This window comes from Ursus maritimus, unplaced genomic scaffold, assembly GCF_017311325.1.
Source record: "Ursus maritimus isolate PB19 unplaced genomic scaffold, ASM1731132v1 scaffold_14, whole genome shotgun sequence".
Taxonomy (NCBI): domain Eukaryota; kingdom Metazoa; phylum Chordata; class Mammalia; order Carnivora; family Ursidae; genus Ursus; species Ursus maritimus.
In genome coordinates, this window is record NW_024423786.1 from 46,250,760 (window position 1) to 46,273,005 (window position 22,246).

The 22,246-nt window shown below is 48.8% G+C and overlaps 1 protein-coding gene across 1 annotated transcript in view; it reads right to left on the reverse strand.

Annotated features, from left to right (window-relative positions):
• The window catches only part of LOC103677174 (cytochrome P450 4F6-like), an 18,894-nt gene extending 4,304 nt beyond the window's left edge, over positions 1 to 14,590 (reverse strand). The window contains exons 1-9 of the mRNA XM_008706417.2: positions 14,494 to 14,590; positions 13,860 to 14,058; positions 9,808 to 9,952; positions 8,144 to 8,197; positions 7,922 to 8,049; positions 6,167 to 6,288; positions 5,121 to 5,391; positions 4,713 to 4,779; positions 4,379 to 4,508 (exon numbers count right to left, since the gene is read on the reverse strand). Coding sequence (XP_008704639.2) covers positions 4,379 to 4,508; positions 4,713 to 4,779; positions 5,121 to 5,391; positions 6,167 to 6,288; positions 7,922 to 8,049; positions 8,144 to 8,197; positions 9,808 to 9,952; positions 13,860 to 14,057 — 1,115 coding nt within the window. The 5' untranslated portion in view covers position 14,058; positions 14,494 to 14,590. The remainder of the gene's footprint in view (positions 1 to 4,378; positions 4,509 to 4,712; positions 4,780 to 5,120; positions 5,392 to 6,166; positions 6,289 to 7,921; positions 8,050 to 8,143; positions 8,198 to 9,807; positions 9,953 to 13,859; positions 14,059 to 14,493) is intronic.
• Between the last annotated feature and the right edge of the window lie 7,656 nt (positions 14,591 to 22,246).

Sequence of the window (22,246 nt, forward strand, 5' to 3'; positions counted from 1 at the left end):
AATAAAATAAAATAAAATAAAATAAAATAAAATAAAATAAAATAAAAACAGCATGTCACTGTTGCAAGAACAGGAAAACAGACCCATGGCACAGGATAGAGAGCTCAGAGACAGGCACATGAATAGGTAAAAACGTAACATCTGGTAAAGGAGGCCCCACAACCCCTGGACAATGGATGGTTGAGACAACCGATGATGCGGAAACAGAAAGAACTGGATTAGCATGCACTCCACATCAAGATGGAGTCTTCTCTTATACTTGAAAGGTAAAACCATAAAGTTAAAAGAAGATATAACATAGAAGACATCTTTGCGACCTGTGAGTAGGAAGGAATTCTTAAAATTCCCAAAACATAAACTGGAAGACAAAAAAAGAAAAATATGCACAGAATTAAGGATTTCTGTTTAACAAAAGACACTGAGGAACCATGGACCAAATTAACATTCAGATGAGAGATTTGCAGAAGATGATCTGCAATAAATACATGGATCTAGAACAATATCTTGAATATACAAGAAATTCCTGCAAATCAACAAGAGAGATGACAGGGACTCAAGAGATAAGTAGACAAAGGACACGATCTAGGAATTCATGGGAGCTCAAACTCAGAGATTTAAAACATGAAGAGAAGCCCAAAGTCACTGGTTATGAGAGAAATGGAAATTATCTAGTAATGAGATACTACTTCACATCTATTTGAGGGGAGAATTAACATGGTCGGTAATGGTAAGGATTAAGTAGCTGAGGTGTAGGGGTAGGGAGACCCCATGTGCTGAAAGTGAAGGTATGGACACTCTAGAAGGCCTCAGTGTGGTCAAGGAAAGGCAATGTGTGTTTCATGACCTAGCAAGCTGGCTCTTGGGCGTAGAACCCAGAGAAATTCTCAGACAGGTAGATACATGCACACTAACATGTTCATTGCAGTAATGAGATGGAAGCCTCCTGGGTATTCAGCTCTAAGGGACTAGAGAGGGAAGTTCTGTATGACAGTTCAAAGCAATAACCTAAATGTAACAGAGAAGCAGGAATGTCTAATAAAATCATAGTGCTATGTTTCTGAGAAAGGTAAGAACCAGCAGGAGATCTGTGATATAACATGTGCCTGTGAATTTTAAAATACATACACCCAAAACAAAGAATTATGCAAATAAAAGGATTGAATGCTCTAGAATCATATTGGTGGAGGGCTGGAGATGGAGAATTGGAATGAATGGGAATAAGTAAGTATTGCACAGAAAAAATGATGATAATTAGTCATGAATTGAGGGCCACGTTTAACTTTATCCTTGGCAAGGATGACACCCAAAGCACTAGCTAATTAAAAATGTCAAGAGTAGTTTTCAAACTACCCAATCTAATCATAGAGTTCAAATGAAAAAAATAGAAATGCAAGAAAAAATGTAAATGCAAAGTAATAAGATAGGACCAAACTTATCAAGTATGAAAATGTGTTTTTAATATGATAATGAAGACTGCTTAGTGCTTATGTATGAATATATAGATAGAACAGAATGGAGTCCAGAAATAAACCCTAATATATGAACAAATTCAGTTTATCGTAAAGCTGCTATTATTTAAAATTCTAAGACAAATACAAAATATGTATCAAATTATGTTAAAATAATTAGCCATTTGGAGGAAAGAAAACAGATTTCTGCTTCAGCACTTACACCAGCATGGATTTCATATGGAAAAAGGATTAAATATAAGAAATAATAAAAATATTAAGTAAAATTAAAGTTAAATAACATTTTTTAATAAATAAATCCATTAGAAGAAAACAAACAAGTTTCACAGTTTAGCATTAGAGTGTGAAGGGCTTTTCCAAGCATTAAAAAAAAAAAAAAGCTATAAGAAAAGCTAATAAATATGACTACAAAGAAATGAATGAAAACTAAAATAAAGTTAAAAGACATCCTGGGAAAGAATTTTTGCATAACAGAAAAGAAACTAATTCTCTTTATATTTAAAGAGTCCTTATAAATCAATAAGAAAAAAAACAAAAAAACTCGAAGTAAAAAGGAAAAATTATGCAAACTGATGCTTCACAGAAAAAGAAATATGCATGGTTCATAAACATGTGAAAATAGTGCTCAGTTTTACCCATACTTAAAGTGATGTTCATTAGAATCACAAAGTATTATATTCACTTATCAGGTTGGCAGAAGTTTTAAAGTTTCATAACACACACTGCCAGTGAGGATGAGAGGAAATTGGCACTCTGAAAACCCTTTTGTAGGAGTGGATTTGCCAAGAGCTATTAAATTGTGAAAACTAAAATGGTCTTTGATTCAGGAACACCACTTCTAGAAATTTGTTCTGGAGAGACATCCAGACACGTGAGCAAAAATCAGTGTACATGGATGTTTGCTACCTCATGTTTATTACAGCAAACACTCCCAAACTACAAATGTCCATCGACAGAGGGATGTTTAGATAAATCATGGTACATCCATGTGATGGAATATTATACAGCTATCAAAAAGGAGGAACTAGGGATCACTAGTCCTAACATACACTGCAGAGTAAATCAGTACAGAGAAGCTGAAAGGCAGTTCGGCAATATCTGTCATAACTACAAACCTTCACATAAATGTGCCCAGCAGAAGGGTGAGCTGAATAAATTATGCAATGCTATATAGCTCAGAAAGGAGCTGTAAGAAACAATATTGAGTGAAAAGAACAAGGGACCAAACATGTGGGCATGTATTTCTATTAAACTATAATAATTATGTAAATATAAATATATAACTATAAGAATTTCAGAAAAGTCTGAAAGAACATATGACAAATTAATGTCCCTAGAGATCCCTCAGGAGACAGGGGATTTATTAGGCTTGGGGTGGGTGTCGGGGGGCAACAAATCTTCTCCATAGTGTTTCATTTTGTGTAAGAAAAATAAAAAGTCTTCTTCCCATTATTGATTTTGTAATTCAAATTAATTTCCCAAAATTTGTATCTTGGAAAAAAATGAAAAGATCTTGAAGTTAATACTGTCAATGTGTATGCCTGAATGCTTTGTGTATACTTTCAGTTGTAGAAAGAAAACTGAGCAAAATCCTTCAGCCCTTGGCCCCAAATCTGTCCCATGGGCCTCCAGGCTCCAGTTCATCACCTCCAGTTTGCCCCTGTAGCTACAGATATTTTTAATAAGAATATCTGACTTTTCTCTCCTCTGCACAAACATCTCCCATGGCTCCCTATCACCCTATGTTAGTCATGACTCTCCCTTCAAAAAAGAACTTGCTGTCCAGATGCAAGAAGTGCAGTTGGCTAACAGCCTCCAGTTATAGGGTCTCTGGGCTCTGTGACAGCATTCAAGCCAAGCCAATGGCTTAGGTGGCTCCCAGCCAATGACAGGGCATGGTGGGCCCCTACTTCTTGACCATTTTCTGCCCAATGGAAGACTCCCCTAATGGCAGCATCCTTACCCACTTTTATCTTTTATCCAATATTGGCTTCCCAGAAGACTTGAACAGACACTTTTGGAAAGTCTTCACATGGTTTCCAACATATTCCCAGGACGACTTCCATTACCAGCTCTAGCTTCACTAGGAGCCCCTCTGATTCTTTACACTGTAAATTTAATGAAGATCCAGCCACAATTACCTCCTCCCAAACATGCCAGACTCACTCCTGCATGCCCTCATTCTGGCCTTTGCACAAGGTATCCCCAGAGCACAGTCCACTACCCAAAACTAGAGTGGCGAATTCATATTTGCTGCTTCACTACCCACCCTCACCCACCTTCTTTCCTATCTGCCCCAGTCTTGCCCAGGTAAAACTCGAATGGGACTGGACATGGAGTTGGGAGAGGGCGGGCAGTGTGGACATGTTTACTGAACAAAGAGATGGGTAATTTTTTTCACCCCAAAAACCTCTTGTGACTCCTGCAATAGATTGTTAGGTGGGAATTAGATATAAGAGCAAAAATTAAGGGGAGTAAGGATCTTTGGGAAAAATGTGCAACTTCAGACAGAAAAGCAAGGGAGGGAAAGTTCATCCAACACATGCTGGATGGCATCTGTTCTAAACACATTGTCACAGTTCTCCAAGCAGCCCTGTGGAGGAGAGATTCCCTGCCCCACCCCCATTTACAGAGGAGAAAAGTGGTATTCAGAAAAGGGAACTGATTTTATTAAAGTCACATAGCAAGTAAGCAGGGCAATAAATGTGGACACTCAGCTCTTTCTGTTGCATAAGCCTGCAAGCTTTCCCTGCTCTCCAGGCTGGCTACCAGCCTGTCTCTAGGTTCTGCTCCTATTCCCAGGAAACAATAATGACAGAATTTTAAAAAAAAAGTTCTTTCCCCTCCCCAGTTGGGGAACAAAGCCAATGAGAGAGGTTCAGGAAAAAACCATGATGACCTGCACTCACCATTCAATCTCTTGAGGCTCACGGTCCCTCAGGAGCTCTTGCACCTCCTGCCGGCAGCGCTCCTGGTATTCTGGGTGCTTTGCAAGGTTGTACAGGACCCAGGAGAGGCCACTGGCTGTGGTGTCATGGCCTGAGAAGCAGCCAGACAGACTTGGGGCTCTGGCCTTATTCAGCACCAGAGGGTGGACAGCGCCTTTAAATATGGCCCTCAGGGAGGAGAGGGAGGATGGGGTGGAATGGGGTGGTCCAGGGCCCACTTACCAAGTTCTCGGGGTTGGACAGACCCCTGCCAGACCCCTGCCCCCCCCCCACAGTCCCACACTGGGATGCTCACCCTCAAACATGAAGGTGTCAGCCTCAGCTCGGATGTCCTCGTCTGACAACCGTTTTCCATCTTCATCCTGGAGAAAGGGCAAGACCTCTTGAATCACACCAGCTCTGAGGGTGTCTGGGTCTAATCTGAAACAGTCCCTCAGGGTCCATTATCAAAGTAGGATCTGTTCCTCGTCATCTCTAGGGCCCACCCCACAGGTCTCCTCCCTGGTCTCCAGCCTCTTATTTATCCCTTCCAGGCAGCCTTCTTCAGAGTCATGTCTAAGACATATCCCTGACCCATCTCTCCCTTCCTCAAGCACCTTCCATGGTTCCCCAGTACCCTGCAGATCAAGTCCAGCTTCTTCCATGTGACATTTGAAGTCAAGGTCCTTTCTATCTCTTGAATTCTGATCCCAGGGAAGCCCACCTTGGCCAGCAGGAGCACATCAATGAAGTCCATAGTCTTGGCCTTCGCCTTGGCCTTGAGGAAGTCATGGGAACCCCCACTAATGAGGGCACGGCGCCGCTCCTGGATGACAGCATCTGTGAAGTTGTGCACCAGGTTGCAGGCCTTGTGGAAGCGCCGTCCATTGGGGGTGAGATTGTACAGGAAGTCCATGTGCAGGAAGATCTGCTCCTGCCGTTTCACCACGAGGGAACTGAGTTCCAAGATGGCAGCAATATATTCACTGGGACTCCTGTAGGGCCAGGCCAGAAAGAACCTTAACAAACAGCTTCTTAACCCACATGAAACCCTAGGAGCACCTTCCCACCAGAAACACAGAAGCACTGTGGCACATCCTTTGCTCATCATAGCCCCTTGGCCTTTATCCACTGTTTTGGATAAAGGCCAGGCATGCTTCTCCCTCTACATCCACCTTTATGAATGGCCTCATGTCCCAGACCCCAGGGCAGAGCTTAGGCATCATGCTCTTCTCCTCTCTTTCCTACACAATATCTGGCCCTGCCCATTCTTCCTTAGTTTCTCCCAAATCTGTCCCCATTTTCTCTACCAAATTCAAGCCGCCTCCTCTCCATGGTCTCCTTGAATTCTGTGTCTATACAACAGCTGGTCTTCTCTAGAGTCAGATGTCCAAAAACAGCTTTGACCATGACCCTCATCTATTCAAACTCCTTCCATGCCTCCCTGGAAACCTCAGGATAAAGTTCCTATGCTTTTGCCTGGATTTTGAATGTCCTTAAGATATAGTCCCTGCCAACCCCTCCAACCTCATTCCCAAGGTGGCTCCTCACTGTCACACATGCTTTGCTCATCATAGCCCCCTGGCCTTTATCAAATATTTCTACCCACCTGAAAGGATTGCTTTCTCTTTCCCTTCCTTTCCCTTCAATGTCTTGCTCTGATCTATCTCCTCCAGGAAATCCCTTCTGATTGCCCTGGTCAGACTTCCCTCCCCCACCTACTCCCTTGGGTCCATGGCTCATGTTCCCATGCCCTGGGCAGAGACTCACTCCTGGCAATTGCTGTCAAAACTGAAGACGCATTTCTGCAGACTGTCCAGGGTCATGAGGCTGATGTGCTCAAACATGTCTAGATGGGCGCTGCCTTCCAAGGCCAGGCACTGCCACTTGGCCTGGACAGAGAAAGGGGCAAATCTGGGGCTGGGACCTGCCTCTCCTGAGCTCCTCCTCAGCCCCAACCACCAAGATGGACTCCCCCAGACCCAGCCTCCTGATCCTCCATCCCAGGTACCCATCTCCAGGAAGGACCAAGGCTTGGGTGGGAGTGGAAACTGTTACTATTAACACCCCATTAAAAAAAAAAGACCCTGTGGCTGGGAGTCAGGAGACCTGAGTTCAAATTCTGGCTCTGCCTCCTATACTCTGTGTGCTCTTTGTCAACTCATTGCCTGCCTCCTGTCAAAGCTCACTGGGCTCTACCTGTCAAAACTTCAGTAACAGTTAAGATGACTTGCTTTGGTGTCAGACAAACCAGGTTGGAATCCCAGCTCCACTTATTAGCTCACTTGCTAGCTGTGTGAACATGGGCAAGCTCTCTAACCTCTCTGAGCCTCAATTTCATCACCTGTAATGGGGAAATAATAATCATCTCTACCTCATATGGTTGTGAAAATTAAATTAGACAACATATGCAATAGACCTGCTGCATCATCTCTGGTATACAGCAAGTACTGAATAACTGTTAGCTATCATCCTCAATTTCATCATTATCATAGTGTAGGTGACTGCTGCAAAAATGTCCCCATTCCTTTGTCCCTCCCTATACCTTCACCCTTTACAATGAGGTTTTGCAGGTCTTCCAACAGGAAGTAGAACCTCTTTCTCCAGCTCTTGAGCTGGATGTGGGACTTGCTTTGGCCAACAGAAGAAGGTGGAGGTCATAGTTGCCTGTTCTGAAATTAGGCTTCAAGGGGTACTGCATGTTTCTCTTCATTCTCTTGGAGCCTCCACCATGTGATCAAGCCCAGGCTAGCCTACTGGAGGATGAGGGACAAATGCAGGAGTCAATTGTTTCACCAAGGCCATCCTCGACCAGTGCCCCAAACATGCAGCAGAGCTGAGCCTGGACGAGCAGAGCTGTCTCCCAAACCCACCCATAACCACAGACATGTGAGTGATTCCAGCCAAGATAAGAACTACTCTACTGACTCTCATCTTGGGAGCAAAAACAAACACTCATTCTTTCAACCCAGTGAGTTTTAAGGTGGAGTGCTATGCAGAAAGAGCTACCAAACAATCTTCATCATTAGTGTCTTGAATTTTATAATTTCAGTGAGGCAGACTAGAAACTAAAACCTTTTTTTTTAAGATTTTTTTTTTAATTTATTTATTCGACAGAGATAGAGACAGCCAGCGAGAGAGGGAACACAAGCAGGGGGAGTGGGAGAGGAAGAAGCAGGCTCATAGCGGAGGAGCCTGATGTGGGGCTCGATCCCAGATCGCGGGATCACGCCCTGAGCCGAAGGCAGACGCTTAACCGCTGTACCACCCAGGTGCCCCAAGAAACTAAGACCTTTTGAGCACCTACTATGTACCAAGATCATGATTCCATTACATCATCTTGATCACCCTTTAAGAAGGGCTTATTCCCCCCCTCCATTTTACAGATGGGGAAACTGAGGCTTGGAAAGGAAAAGGAATGGCCCTAAAGCTATCCAGCAAAGCCAGGACTCCATATCATGTGTGTCTGAGGCTACTCCCCTTTTCCCAAGGCTCCAGCTGGGACCCTGGATTTAAGGAACTCACATGCATGATGCCTGCACTTTTGTTGAAAACCTTCACATAGGGTTTCAAGATTTCAAAGTGGAAGGCAGGTGTCAGCAAGCGGCGGTGGTGACTCCATTTGTCACCAGCACTCAGCAGGAGTCCATCCCCTAGTAGAGGCAGTCACAAGGAATGGACAAGGGCAGTCCTTCCCCTGAGACTCCAAGGATGTCCCCAACCCCCTTTCCACCCACAGTTACTTACCCAGCCAGGGCTTCAGGAAGTTGTAGAAAAACATATCCTTGGGTACGATGGTGGCTGACACAAGAGATAGACCATCAGGGGCCATGGAGAGGAGGTGGGGAGGAGCTTTTGGTTGGGAAGTGGAGGATCCCAACCAGGGATCTGCATACCCCCTCCAAGCCCAGCATAGCAAGAATGGGAAAAAGGGCAGAGGAAACAGAAAGGAGTGGGAAGGTAAGGGGGGACCAGACCAGGCTGCAGCACATAGCAGAACAAAGGCAGAGCCTGCAGACACACCCCCATGCACTTTGATGCACCCTAACATGCCACAATACACCCCAACATGCCTTGACATGGCTCCTACCTGCTCCAACATGTTCAAAACACCTAAACACAAATCAGCACTCCACAAATGCCTTTACAGGAACTTAGGACACCTGATCTGTCCCAGAGCCCCCTGACATCTCTTGGGACTTCTGACATGGCCCCACCATGTGTTAACATGTCCTAACATGAAACAATGTGCATAACACACATTGACAGGACACAACATGCTCTGACATGGACCCAAAGACAACTTGACACAACCTCAGTGTGTCCCACAGACGGTCCCAGACAGGACTTGAAGGTCCCAATGTCCCAGACATGGCTCAGGCATGACCTAGCTTTCTTCAGTATCCCCTTCCACCTCATACTCATTAAGTGTTTAGGTAAGGGGTTCCTACGTCCTTAAAGAGACCAAAGGATGCTGCCACCCACCACCAAGAGCTGTCACTGCTCCCTTATGCCTCTAGACCAGCCCCCTAGGGCCAACCAGACACAGTGGACCAATCTGAGGTCTGGGAGCTATTCCCCCACAATACTCTGGCCATCTTCACACCCCAAATCCCTTTCCAGCTTAGAGTCCCTCCCAGAAGAGGCAGCTACAGCAGCCAAGAACAACAAAAGAGGGAAGCTTCAGCATACTATGTGGCCTTCAGAAGTTATTATGCCTTCCTGAGCCTTGATTTCCTCACCCAGGAAATGCCCACATAGGAGGGATGCTGGTGGATGCCCAGCATCCGTCCCCTTCTGGAACTAGCATCTCATTCCTTCTCCACTCTCAATCCAAGTAGTTAGGAGGGTGGACATGCCACCCCATCCTCTGTTCCAGAGCTGAGCATATGACCCTAAGCCTCAGCAAAAAAGTCTCAGTGACTAGATGAAGAATTGATTCCTGTGATCCAGGCCAGGCCAATTTAAAGGAATCCTGCAACTTTTGGGGGGTGTGCAGAGAATGAACTCACATTTCCATGGGGGCTGAACTTCTTGGACTCCTCTTTATCAGCATGAGAGTAAAGCTGTCAGAGAGGAACACAGAACTACAAGATGAAGACAGATTCCCAATGGCACTGTTTGAAGATCCAACCATGTCAACCATGCCTGAAGACAACATTCTCTCAGCTTTTCAGTCAACAGATTCACTTTCTTTACTTAGACTAACAGTGTTGAGTTTCTACCACTCAAAACTGAAAGGGACTGGCAACCAGAGAGTGACAGGGACCTGTCCAGAGTCATCCAGCAGGTTAATGGCAGGTGTCTGTCAACATTACCCATTTCCCTGCTCAACCTGGTCTGTCCAGGGGTGGGAAGGACTGGGAGCAGGGGCAGGGGAGTGGCTAGGTTGGGGCTCCTGGGAGAGATACCTGGGGCCTGGAGCAGGGGGGCAACAAAGGTAGGGTGGACCAGCCGCAGTACAGGGTAGAAGGGTCCAATCCACCAGAGGTGAACGTCACGGAAGCAGTGGCCCAGGTCCTCTATCATCCGCAAGCCTTCCTCATTGCTCTTCACCTGGGAATGGCAGGGCCGGGGGAGGGTGGGCGGTATGAGGCCAGGTCAGGCAGGAGACCCCAGAAGCTCACAACTGCCCGCTGCAACCCTCCACCCTTCACGCCCCCTCCCCCACTCCCCCCTTCTGCCTGCATTATTCGTTTGCACTTCTATGTCTCACTAAGTCAGCTTCCTTCTGTTGGTCTGCTTGTCTTTTTGTGCATCTATCCATCTGCAAGTCTCTTCCTGTCCCCTCGCTCTCTTCATCTGTTTCTTTAGATAGCTGATAGATAGCCAGATGATGATAGCTAGATGATAGCTAGCTAGCTAGCTAGACAGACAGATAATGGATGAATGGAAAATGGATGGATGGACAGATGGATGGGTAGACAGATGGAGAGAAATGAGAAATGGATGGATAGATGATAGAAAGATGATATGTATTTGCATCTGTGTACGTGTATGTTTCTTTTACATTCTCTGTATGTCCTCTGTCTCTCTCCCTCACTTTTTCTCTGTATCTCTCTCTTTCTTCACCCCTATTTCTCTCTCCATCTCTTCTACTCCCTGAGTCTGTGCCTCCTCATCTCAACCTCCATGGCTCCCCAGAGCCCTCAGAGTAAACCCCCTGCCGCTGCTTGGCTCTGCTGTCCCCTCCACCTTTTCCCTGCCTCTCACCAGCATTGCTCTCACTGCACTGAACAACTTGTTGCTCAAATCCAGGTGCCCGCTCTGTCCCCTCCAGGCCTTTGAGTGGGCTATTCCCTTCCATTTTATACACTTTATCTTTTTTTCTTAAAAAAATTAATACCCATCATTCCAGACCCACTTCCAATGACTCTTCCTCCAAGAAGTCTTCCAGTCTGCCCAAACAGCAGAGGCCTTGCTTTGGGGTGGAGCCCCCTCTCTCCCTCAGATCCACTCTGACCACACAGAATTAGAGGTATCTCTAGTTCTACGTGCCCAAGACTGGGGTTCCTCCAGGACAGAGCCTGGGGCTGAGTCTCTCCAAGCATCCCGAAGCAGTGTGCAGAAAGAAATGACCAAGGGCACCCGAGAGCAGGAAGGGCCTTGTGATCTACAGGTGCTGCCCAGAAGCTTGGTAAGAAGGGGCCTGCGGCCCTCAGATGCTGCTCCAGGGCCCACCACCACATATTCCAGGTGGGTACCTGTGGCATGGTGACAGATCAGGCAATGTCAGGATTGCAAAAAATGGTGAGAGCCCAGGCAGAACATAAGTCCCTGCGGGTAGGTGACCACCAGCTGAGTTATGACCCTCAAGCCCTGCTCCGGGGGGTGGGGGGGCTACAAGCAAGAAAGGGTCCGTCACCTCCCCAGAAGGAACCATGGCAGGTCCCCCTGCAGTCTCTACAGTGCAGAATATCCAGATTCCTGGAAGTGGTTCCAGCCTCAGCGAGGTCCCCATGGTTGAGGTTTGTGGGCAACAGGTGGACTCAGGACTTGTACTGGGGCTCATTCCCACACCCTGTCACGTCCTGACCAGTCCACACAGCCCCCTCTCCTCACATGGTGAAGGATCTGCAGACCTTCCAGCGCTGGCAGATCCCAGGGGACAGATGTGATCTCTGCTCATCAGTCAGGAGGGCAGCTCCTACCTATGAGCCCCTACTGCCTGCCAGGCTGTGCATAGAGCATCCTGTCTATCTATCTATCTATCTATCTATCTATCTATCTATCTATCTATCTCTCCCCTGAACGTATGGATTCTCCCAGCAGTCATGCCATTTACAAATGAAGAAACCAAGGCCATGTCCCCCAAAAGGAGAAGTGGGGGATTGGCTCCTGGGGACACATCCTCTCCAGTCCCTCTCCATCCTCCAGGATGCCCCATCCTGGCTGACAAATACTCTCAGGTGCTCCAGACAGGTGGACAGAAGGCTTTTTCACCTTTTTGACTGCCCCCTGCTCCCCAGGGACCCTGAGGCACTTGATGAGTTTGGCCCAGAGAGGGACAGTGACTCGCCTGAGGTCACACACATAGTAAGAGGGACTAGCAGAGAAAAGAGTGACCCAGACCAGTTTCCATGGCCAAGCCCTTATAGGGGGAGGTAGGAACTGCAGTAACTTTATNNNNTTCCTGCTACTGCCAGAGGTTGCTGAGAAATTCCCAAGACCCAGAATTTTAGGCAATCTTCAGGACGATCTTGGGACATCCTGTTCTGTAATGAGCTGGTCTGCAGGAAGAGAGGGGAGGAGCTGAACACCCATTCCTTTGGCATTGGATGACCTAGATAGGTGATAGTAAGTTCACCCAAACCCAGGACATGGCCTCCACCATGACATCATCAAGTGTCAACTGTATGTCAGCTCCTGAGCTGGGCATTATAGATGTCATCGCTGTCCCCCAGTGCTACTGTCTAGTGAGAAAGAGAGATAATACACTAAAACTGGACAATTAACTGTTTAAGCTTGAGCAGGACCAACTCAGAGGTCCAGGTCTAGTGGGGGGAAGTCAAGGGAACCTTGGAGAAGTTACACTTGGGCTGAAAATGGGACAAAAAGGAGGGATCAACCCAGTGACTACAGGAAGGAAAGTCCTTCCTGGCAAAGGAGCAGCACAAGCAAAGGCCCTGAGGTAGGAAGGATTTGGCTCATTGAGGAGAGAAAGCAGGAGCTTGGGAGTATCTAGGGTATGCTGTGGGCCTGGCAACACTTAGTCTCTGTGTTCAGAACAATGGGCAGTCTTATAGAATGGTTTTCAGCCGAATAGTGGTGTTAACAAAAGCTAAATTTCAGAAAAATCTCTCCAGGACTCAAGAAAGAAAGGACGACAGGGGACAAGAGTGGCAATGAGGAGCCCAAGGAATTGGAGAGAGGGCTTCCTGGAGAAAGATGCCAGTGGATGTGGCGGGGAATGCAGAGAAGGGACAGATTGAGGAGAGGCTGTGGGGGCAGCACCTCTGGCTGTGCTGAAGGACCGGACTGCAGGAGAGAAAAGAGGGAGGTCAGGGGCCCCAAAGTGTGGGAAGTGGGCAAAGGAAGGGTGGACAAGACTGAGGGTGGGGCAGGACTGGGGACCGAGCCTGAGTTCAGATTCTGACTTGGTGGAATGAGGTGCTTAGGAGACCCCACCTAAGGAGGGGAGGCTGGGGCTGAAGAGACCTGAACTTGAACTTGTAATTCACTTGTGGAAAGAGACCATGGCCCACTTAGGGAGTCAGAGCCCGGGGTAAGGTGATGGCCTTGGGAGCCAGAAAAGAGGGAAAGCAGGTTAGAACCCTGAGGGCTCCCCACATGGAGAGGTAGGGTGAAGGAGGAGCCCAGTGGAGGGCAATGTGCTAGAATGCTAAAACCCAGAGAACAAGGAGGTTCAGGGCCAGTCAATGGTCAGCAAGGCCAGATTGCTTTTGGGAGGTGATGAGGTCCTGGTCATCTCACAGAAGCATGATGGGGGTGGGAACCAGGCTGGAGCAGGTGAAGACTGGCCAAATGGGGGCAATAAGTGAAATAAGTTTGGCCATTAAGTTCAAGGCCAGTGATTTCTTCTGAAAGGGGAAGTGGTCAATTTTTATCCAAGTTGAACAATGGGGCCCACTGATATAGCTTGGTGGTGGAAGGCAAGATTACAAAAGGAGGAAGGCGAGGAAAAGGACAGACAGCCCACACCTCTCCTCCAGCCCAGCTGTGCCCCCATGGGGGAGGGGAGGGCAGAAGTCATAGCTGATTCCTGTGCAGAAGCCAAACCCCAGACAGGAGCACCTGCTGGCCTGAGGCCAACAAAGATGGGCCAGCCAGGGAGTGGACCCTGGATACTGGTCCTGGGTAGACTGGGGGCACCGGGGGACCTGGCTCATGCAGCCCTTCGCTGCTGTCCCAGACCCCAGCCCAACCCCTGAGCCCCATTCCTGACCCTTCAGGAAGTCCATCCACCCTGATACCCCAGACTCCTCCTCTCACTCACACTCACCAGGCCCACGTGACCCCAAAGCCAGTTCCGCTTCGGGGGCTGCGGGAAGCACCGGAGACGGCTGCAGTTGTCATACAAGCTGTAGCTCCAGGCCAGGATGCGGGCCAGCAGCCAGGTGGCCCCAGCCAGCAGCAGGAGCGGCCATGGGGAGGCTGCCAGCTGCCCCAGTCCCAGCCAGGACAGGCTCACCTGTGACATCCTGGGCAGAGCGGATAGAGGGTGAGCTCCTGAGACCCAGGAATGGGGCAGAAAGGTGAGATCCCTGGACTGCTCACAAACAGAGGGAGAGAGGCCGCAGGATGGGAGGGACAGGGACAGGGAGGGGCAGGGACGGTGAGTGCTGGGAATTGGGCAAATGCGGGCTCCAAAAGGGGAGGTGAACGCGGGGAATTCCAGAGGAAGAGGCAGAGTGAGATGAAGAGATTGGGGTGGAGGAAGGAGAAGAAAGAGACAGAGAGAAACTTATCAAAAAACACCCAAACTCAATCACTGGGAGGTTGCCACGAGATCCAGCTACAAGGAAACCACCATCCCCCAGCCAGCCGGATTCCTGGCGTCACTTCTGCCTGGGGTAGTGCCCCCTTCCCGCCCCCAGGCAGGAACCCTCTCAGCCCTGCAAGCCCCAGCCAGTCACCTTCTGTCCGGAGGCACTTATTCCACACAAGCTCTGCCCCCCTCCTCCGGGCAGGTCTTTGTCCTTGGCCCCTGACCTCTGAGCTGGGGGAGGCTGGGCTTGGCTGCGTCAGCCAATGGCAGCATGCCTGTCTGCCACCTCCCCACCTGGCAGCTGCCCAAGACCTGAGGACAGAGCAAGCAGGATACACAGAGAAACCAGTCCTGGGTCACATGGCCTGGGTGCTGGATCCTCAGAGCTCAGTGCCTCCCTCGCGTGGTGGGAGCAGAGTTGAGAGATGGGCAAAGGTTACTCTGGGCCCCCATGTTAACAGCCACCCCTGCCCTTTTAAAGCAGGGGTGTGGCAGCTAAACACTTGAACTTGAGAGTTCAGGTGCCATGGGAGCAGGATCAGGCCAACCTCCTCCCAAAATATATCTGGGGCTCCCCTCCACATGTGATTCAAGAGGGTCGCCTGCACCATTTCTCAGCAGACAATCAGGAAGCCTCTAGCCTCTGTACTGCACACCCTGGCAGGAGTTCAAGGCCTGCCTCCAAGCAGCCCAGGGTCTGGGCTGAGACATGACTGCTGGGGGCAGGAACAAAGCAATGGGCCTGGCTGGGGATTACCTGCATCAGATTTAGGGGGTAAGGGGTCCAGCCCTCACCTGGGGCTGAAGAGGTAAGGCTGCAGGGGTACAGGAGAGGGTGGGGCCCAGACAGGGAGCAGAGCTGGGAGACCCTGCATGGAGTTCTGCCCCATCCTGGCTGTGACTGTGGGCTGTGCCAGCCCCCTGTGGGCTCAGTCTTGCCATCTGGGAAATGGGATGCCAGATGAGGGCCTGAGAGGGGGCACATCTTATCCAGATCCCGTCCTGAATTTCCCTGTGAGGTGGTCTCAACCCCTAATGAGGTCTCCCCATGTCAGCCTCCAAGATGAGGATGAGTTTGAAGAATGGACCCGCTGAGCAAGAGAACTGGAAGAGACAGTTTTCCTGCAATGACAGTGTGCTAGGGAAATGCATTTCCTCTCCCTGACCCATACATTCCTTCCAGCCCTGCCTGATCCAGTCGCAGGTGGCTGCTTGAAGCCCTCAGCAAGTTGAGGTACACCGCCCTAGATATCCCCTCCTGCTCTGCGGCCAGATAGGTCTGAGGAGGAGCAGGAAGAAAGAGGAAGGAAGAAAGGTCCGGGGAGGTACACTAACTCCCTTAAGCCATACAGCGAAGTCATTCCACAGGACAGCACAGGTGAAGGTGAATCCTGGCACATAGTGGGTGGTCACTAACTATTAAGGGAAGAAAGGGACTTTTGTAGCTGTGAGCTCTAAGAACTGACCCCTCAAATTGGGGTCCTCAGCCCATGAGCACTGGCATTACCAGCAGCATCCTAGAAACCCAAAATCTCAGGCTCTAACACAGACACACAAAGGTGGTGGCTGTAATTTTTTTTGCCATTGTCACCAGTAAGGGGAGGAATTTATCTCCGTTCTCCTGGAATCTGGACTGGTCTGGGACTGTGTACCCAATAGGGTGTGGTAGAGGTTGTGCCATGCCAGTTATGGGTGATAGAGGGCGGCCCAATGCTGACATTTGCTCTTGGAACGCAACCCCAGCTGCCATGCTGCGAGGAAGCCCATGGAAGGGCCTCCCTCTCGTGCAGCTCAGATCAACAGCCCCAGCTGCTTTCCCAGCAAATCACGCGTATCAACCGCCAGCCACGTGAAGGAGCCATTTGGACATCCCATCCCAGTTGAGCCTCCAGATGATACCACAGCCCCAGATGATATCATGAGGTGCAGACCCTTCTGCCTGAGCCCAGGCAACGTGCAGAGTCACAGGAGAAAATAAAATGGTCATTGCTTTAAGCCAGTAAGTTTTGGGGGCTGTTATCCAGTGATAGATCACTGGTATACCAGAATTCATGTTTTTGCCAGATCTCCAGAGATTTGTATGCACATCAAAGTTTGAGACGTACTGCTTTAAGAGACCTAGGTCAGGCACCTGGGTGGCATAGTCTTTTAAGCATCTGCCTTCGGCTCAGGTCATGATCTCAGGGTCCCGGGATCAAGCCCTGTGTCAGGCTCCCTGCTCAGCGGAGAATCTGCTTCTCCCTCTCCCTCTGCCCCTCCCCCCACAGTCATGCACACACCATCTCTCTCTCTCTAAAGTAAATAAATAAAATATTTAAAAAATATTTTATTTATTTATTTGACAGACAGAGAGACAGCCAGTGAGAGAGGGAACACAAGGATGGGGAGTGGGAGAGGAAGAAGCAGGCTCTCAACCGAGGAGCCTGATGCAGGGCTTGATCCCAGAATGCTGGGATCACGCCCTGAGCAGAAGGCAGACGCTTAACAACTGAGCCACCCAGGCGCCCCTAAATAATTTTAAAAGAAAGAAAAAAGAGACCTGAGTCAGGCTCTGCAAGGTACCTTAGGAAACTTACCCTGTCTGTCCCTCAGTTTTTTTATTTGTCAAATGAGGAGGAAAATCTATCCTTGTCCAGGCTGTTTACTGAACACCTACCATGTGCTGGGCAGTATTCTAGATGCTTGGGATGCAGCAATGAGCATGGTGGACACCGTCCCTGCTGTCAAGGGGTTCACATCTAGTGGGGAGACAGTCAGTGATCGATTGAATAAATGATCAAGAATGTATCTGACAGTGATTACGATGTGAGGGCTTCCAGGAGGAGGTGGCCTTTGAGTGGGTCCTGAATGAAGAGAGAGAGTGGGAAGTGTTGTTGAAAGGGCCCCACAGTCATGGGGTAATATGCCCAACAGTGGGCATAAGTGAGTGTGTCCTTATTCCATTGACACCTGCACCCTGATTACAGCTAACGTGTCCTTCAAGGAACCAGCCCAGGTGGCAAAATTTGGTCCAATATTCAATCCAGAAGCAGGTTATTGAAGATTGCTTCACCACATCCAAGAACTCGAACCCCCACTGGCCTCTGGCCATGGAAGGAAGGACAGAACCCATCCATCAGGGACTCCTCACTTCCTGGATCAGGTGACGGGAGGCAGAAAGGGAGTAAGAGACCCAGCGTGGGAGGCAGGAAGCCTCCAAGGGGGACTTTCTGCTCTGAGTCAGAGGAGGCTGGAGCGTCCCTTTCTCATCCAACAAGGAATGTCTCAGCTGCCAAATCGCAGGCGCCTGGCTTATGGAATGTTGCCCAGCCAGTGTTGGAGGGAGGGCCGACACACACTGAGAGGCAGAGGCTGATGCTTCTCCAGGGACCCTTCCAGTCCCATCCGGAGTGTGGGTCAGACCAGAGGTGGCAGTCACTCTATGAGTCACCAGCCCCAGGTGTGGCCCATCACCCCTCTGAGCCTCGGTCTTCACATCTGTAAAATGGGCTTGATAGAACCTCACAGAGAACTGCAAGCCTTCTATCAGACACAGGCAGAGAGGACAGGAGAAAGTACAACTCTAAGTGATATGTAAATGATGGATTCATCTATATATACAACTTACGAATGTGCATAGGGGTCTGTGTGTGCACATGTTTGCATATGTATTGAAAAAGTTCCAGAAGAATCCACACATGGAAGTGGAATTGGAGAAAATACAATTGGAGTCTTCACCCTTGTAACTTGCTACTTGTCTCACATTCTTTCTCTCTCCCTCACTGAGCTGCTGTAACTTTTACCACTAAAATACTAAAAGGATTGGCACAGGGTGGGGGCAGCGCTTAGTTGTGCACAAAACAGATAAGCAGTTTTTCTTTTGTGTCACCACGGAGACACACCTCCCAGGAGTCAGCCTGGGGTCTCTCTAGAGCAAGCATGCGGGCTGCATGGTGGCTGGAGTCCCACTTTTCCTTTCCTTGGCCGTTGGGAAGGAACATTTCTGGATTCAGCACAATAGAGTTCAGAGCCCGGCCCTGAGCCTCGCTTGGTCAAGTCACTTGTCCTCTCTGAGCTTCATGCGCTTCTTGGTAAAATGGAGAGGGGGACTTACACCTCCCAGATAGCACATTCTTCAACAACAAACTATACTTGAGCGCCCACTCTGTACCAGGCACAGTGATAGGACCTGGAACCGGGATAAACAAGACAAATGGGTCTCTGGATGGTGGTGCTCATGTCTGATGGGGGAAGCCAACGGGAAATAAGACCAAGTCATATGGTGGTAGTAATGAAGGAAATTAACAGAGCGAGACATGCTAGCAAGTGACCAAGGGGGAATATTCAGACAGGGCAATCAGGAAGGGCTACCCTGTGGAGGTGACCTTTGAGCACAAACCTGAATGATGGGGAGGAGTGGGCCATGAATAAGGACAACCCCATGAAGCCGTGCCAGGACTGTAAAGACCTAGTACGGGGTGGGGCATGCATGTTTGTCTTACACATGTTCATTCTTGCTTCTGTCCTCAAACGCGCTGACACAACCAGGGCTGGTAGAGCCCCTGCAAACAGGACAGTGGGAGCAGTGGTGTTGGGGTTTCACTCCACATAATCAAGAAGTTGAAACTGACAGGCTCCTGAAGCCGTGTTGAGCGCAAGACCAGCTGGCAGATCTGCCAGATTCCCGGCCCAGGCAGCGGAAGTCCGAATGAACTGGTGGAGGAGGCAGAAAGCCAGGAGGAAAACTCAAGAAAAGTTCAGAGGGCGCACAACAGCTAGGAACAACCACAAGGGTATTTTATTAGGTACTGTACTCATTGATACCCTCCCTCCTCCCCCACCTGCCCCTCCACATGCCCCCCTTCTCCTCTCCTTTCCTCCCCCTCCTGCCCCTCCTCCGCCTCCTCCCCCCTCCTTTGCCTCCTCCCTCCTCCTTCCACTTCCCCTCCCCTTCCTCCTGCCCCAGTCCTTCTCCTGCTCCTCTTCCTTCTCTCTCTCCCTCTCTGATTATTGGGTGATGATTGCTCTCAGAAACTAGCCTGACCACCACCAACACCCAATCCACAGAAGGGAGACTTGGAGAAGGGAGCCTCAGGAAGTGCAGTGTCCTAAAAAGAGACCATTTGCCCCCAAGCGGTAGATTACAGATAGCAGTGAACTCTTTGCTAGCCCTCCCCTTGAGAGGGTGTTTTTTGTGTCAGCTAGCCTAAGCTTCGGTACCCACTGTTTACCTAAACAGTTATTAGGTGTTGCTGTGAAGGTGTTTTGTACATGGAGTTAACACCTACAATCAGTTGACTTTAAGTAAAGGAGTAAATCACACCCCGTCCATGTGAATGGGCCTCATGCAGCCCGTTGAAAGGTCTTAAGAGCAAAATTGAGGTTTCCCAGAGAAGAAATTCTGCCCTGAGACCACAACATCCACTCCTGCGTGAGTTTTCAGCCTGGTGGCCTGCTGGCCTACAGATTTCAACCCTGCCAGCCCCCCAGTTGCATGAGCCAATGCCTTAAGATAAATCTTTATATATACATATATGTATGTATATTTTTATTTTAAGATATATATATATGTTAAGAGAAATAAATCTTAAGATAGAAATGTATATATAATATTTATATCACATATAAATCCTAAGATAAATACACAATATATAGATAGATGATAGTTGTAGATAGATGGATGGATAGATAGATGGTAGATAATGAAAAGGTGATAGAGAGAGCTCGATACTATTAGCTCTGTTTTCCTGGAGAACCCTGACTGCTACAGAGGTAAACTATTATTCCTTTCTCCTTGAACCCTTGCTGTCCTCTGTGACTCTGGGGACTTGCGAATCTAGGTTGTAGGAAGACTTGCGACTTCCGTCTGGTCCCCTTGGAATACACCTGCTTGGATTCAGCTGCCATATTAAGAGGAAGCCCAGGCAACCCCATGGGGAGGCCCCACGTTGAGAGAAAGTAAGGACCCCAGCCAACAGCCAGCACCAAATTGCCAGGCAGGAGAGTGAGCCATCTCGGATGTGGGTTGTCCAGCCTCAGAAGAGCTGCCGCAGCTGACCCCGCATTGAGTAGAGAACACTGCCCCAGCTGAGCCCTGCCCAAATCATAGCAAACAAACTAACATTTGCCACTTAAGCTATTAAACTTCCTGGCAGTCCGTTATACAATAACAACTAACTAGAACAAATACATTTCTGTTGGGGCGCCTGGGTGGCTCAGTCGGTAAGCGTCTGCCTTCAACTCAGGTCGTGACCTCAGGGTCCTGGGATTGAGCCCCGCATTGGGCTCCCTGCTCAGCGGGGAGTCTGCTTCTCCCTCTGCCTCTGCTGCTCCCCCTGCTTGTGCTCTCTCTCTCCCTCTCTCTGTCAAATGAATAAAGTAAAATCTTAAAACAAAACAAAAAAACACAAATACTTTTCCCAACATTGGAAGTCCTTAAAAAAAATGGTTATGTGTGCAAAAATGTTTGTATGTACATTGAAAAATGTTCACATATGCAATTTTTTTCAAACTGAAAATAAAAAAATCACACCAAACTGCTGGGCTTGGGAGTAGGGAGCAGAAGCTACCGTGGGAGAATTTCCTTTTTAAGTGTCTACACTTCCATAAACAAAAGCATGATTCAATTTCTACACTTGCTTTTTTTTTTTTTTACCTCAAGCCGATGTAATACTTGGAGAGAGAGGATTTAAATGAATAAAGTACTTATAACAACCTTCCTGGCTCAAGTCAGTATCAAGCATGTGTTTGACATTACTTCCCTTATTTTATAACAGAATAAGGACATGAGCACCAGCCAGGAGCCTTGGGTGTCTCTGGTGCACATATCAGGGACCTTACTGGTTGTGAATCCCCCCTCCCCGCCCCCGGCGCACACTTCATTCCCTTGGTCCTCATCAAGGAGGAAGCTCTCAGGGGGAGCAAGTGCCAGGGTCAGATGGCCCACGGTCAAAGCCCACCCTTTCCACTCTCTAGCTGTGTGACCTTGGGCAAGTGACTTGCCCTCTCTGAGCCTCAGTTTCCTTCTTGGTAAAAATGTCATAGTAATAGGCTTGTGGGGATTGGAGGAGTGACTTGTATGTCTTGGTTTGGTTTTCCCAGAAGTAGACTGTAATGCAAGGATTCAAGTACAAGTACAAAAACTGTATTCTGAGATAGAAACTCAACTGCAAGTTCTTTCTTTGGAAAGTGACCCCAGGAGATGCCAGTCGGGCAGTGAGATGGAGTGAGACAGAGAAGGGAAGGCAGTAGGGAAACGGGGCTTTGTCAAGGAAGTTCCTACTTGGGACACCTAGGGCTCAGTCCCTCTGGGGACCTCTGGGACACAGCAGAGAACAGAGGCACCCACCAATCCTTACTCAGGGCCATTGCCAAGGGCCTTATTTCTCCAGAATGTCCTGCTTGCTGCAACAGGGTGGAGTTTGGACAGTGGCCTGATGTGGACATTTACAGTTGTCCAGTGAGTGGGGTTCTCCCTCCTCTCTTCCCAATACACCCCCACACAGTCTCACACACACACTCACACTCATAGATGCACGTATACTCACAAATGCACACTTGGGTACACACAATCTCATGCACACATGTACTCACACAATGCACCCACACTCCACACTTGCACACATACACACACTCACATGCACATTTGGTCACTCAAGTGCACACATCCACACACTTACTCACACACATGTGCACATATCCAAACATACAGTCACACGCACACACCCTCACACACTCATTGGACTAATGGACACCAGATGCCTTAGAGCTTGTTGTCCCCAAACCGTCCAGCAGAGGGAGCCTCCAACACACTCAGGAGAGGAAGGAGACCCACGGCAACCAGTGACTGGCCCAGGCCTGCGTGTGTTTGGAGAATCGGACACGCAGATGCAGCAGGTCCCGGGGACCACGGGCCCCATGCC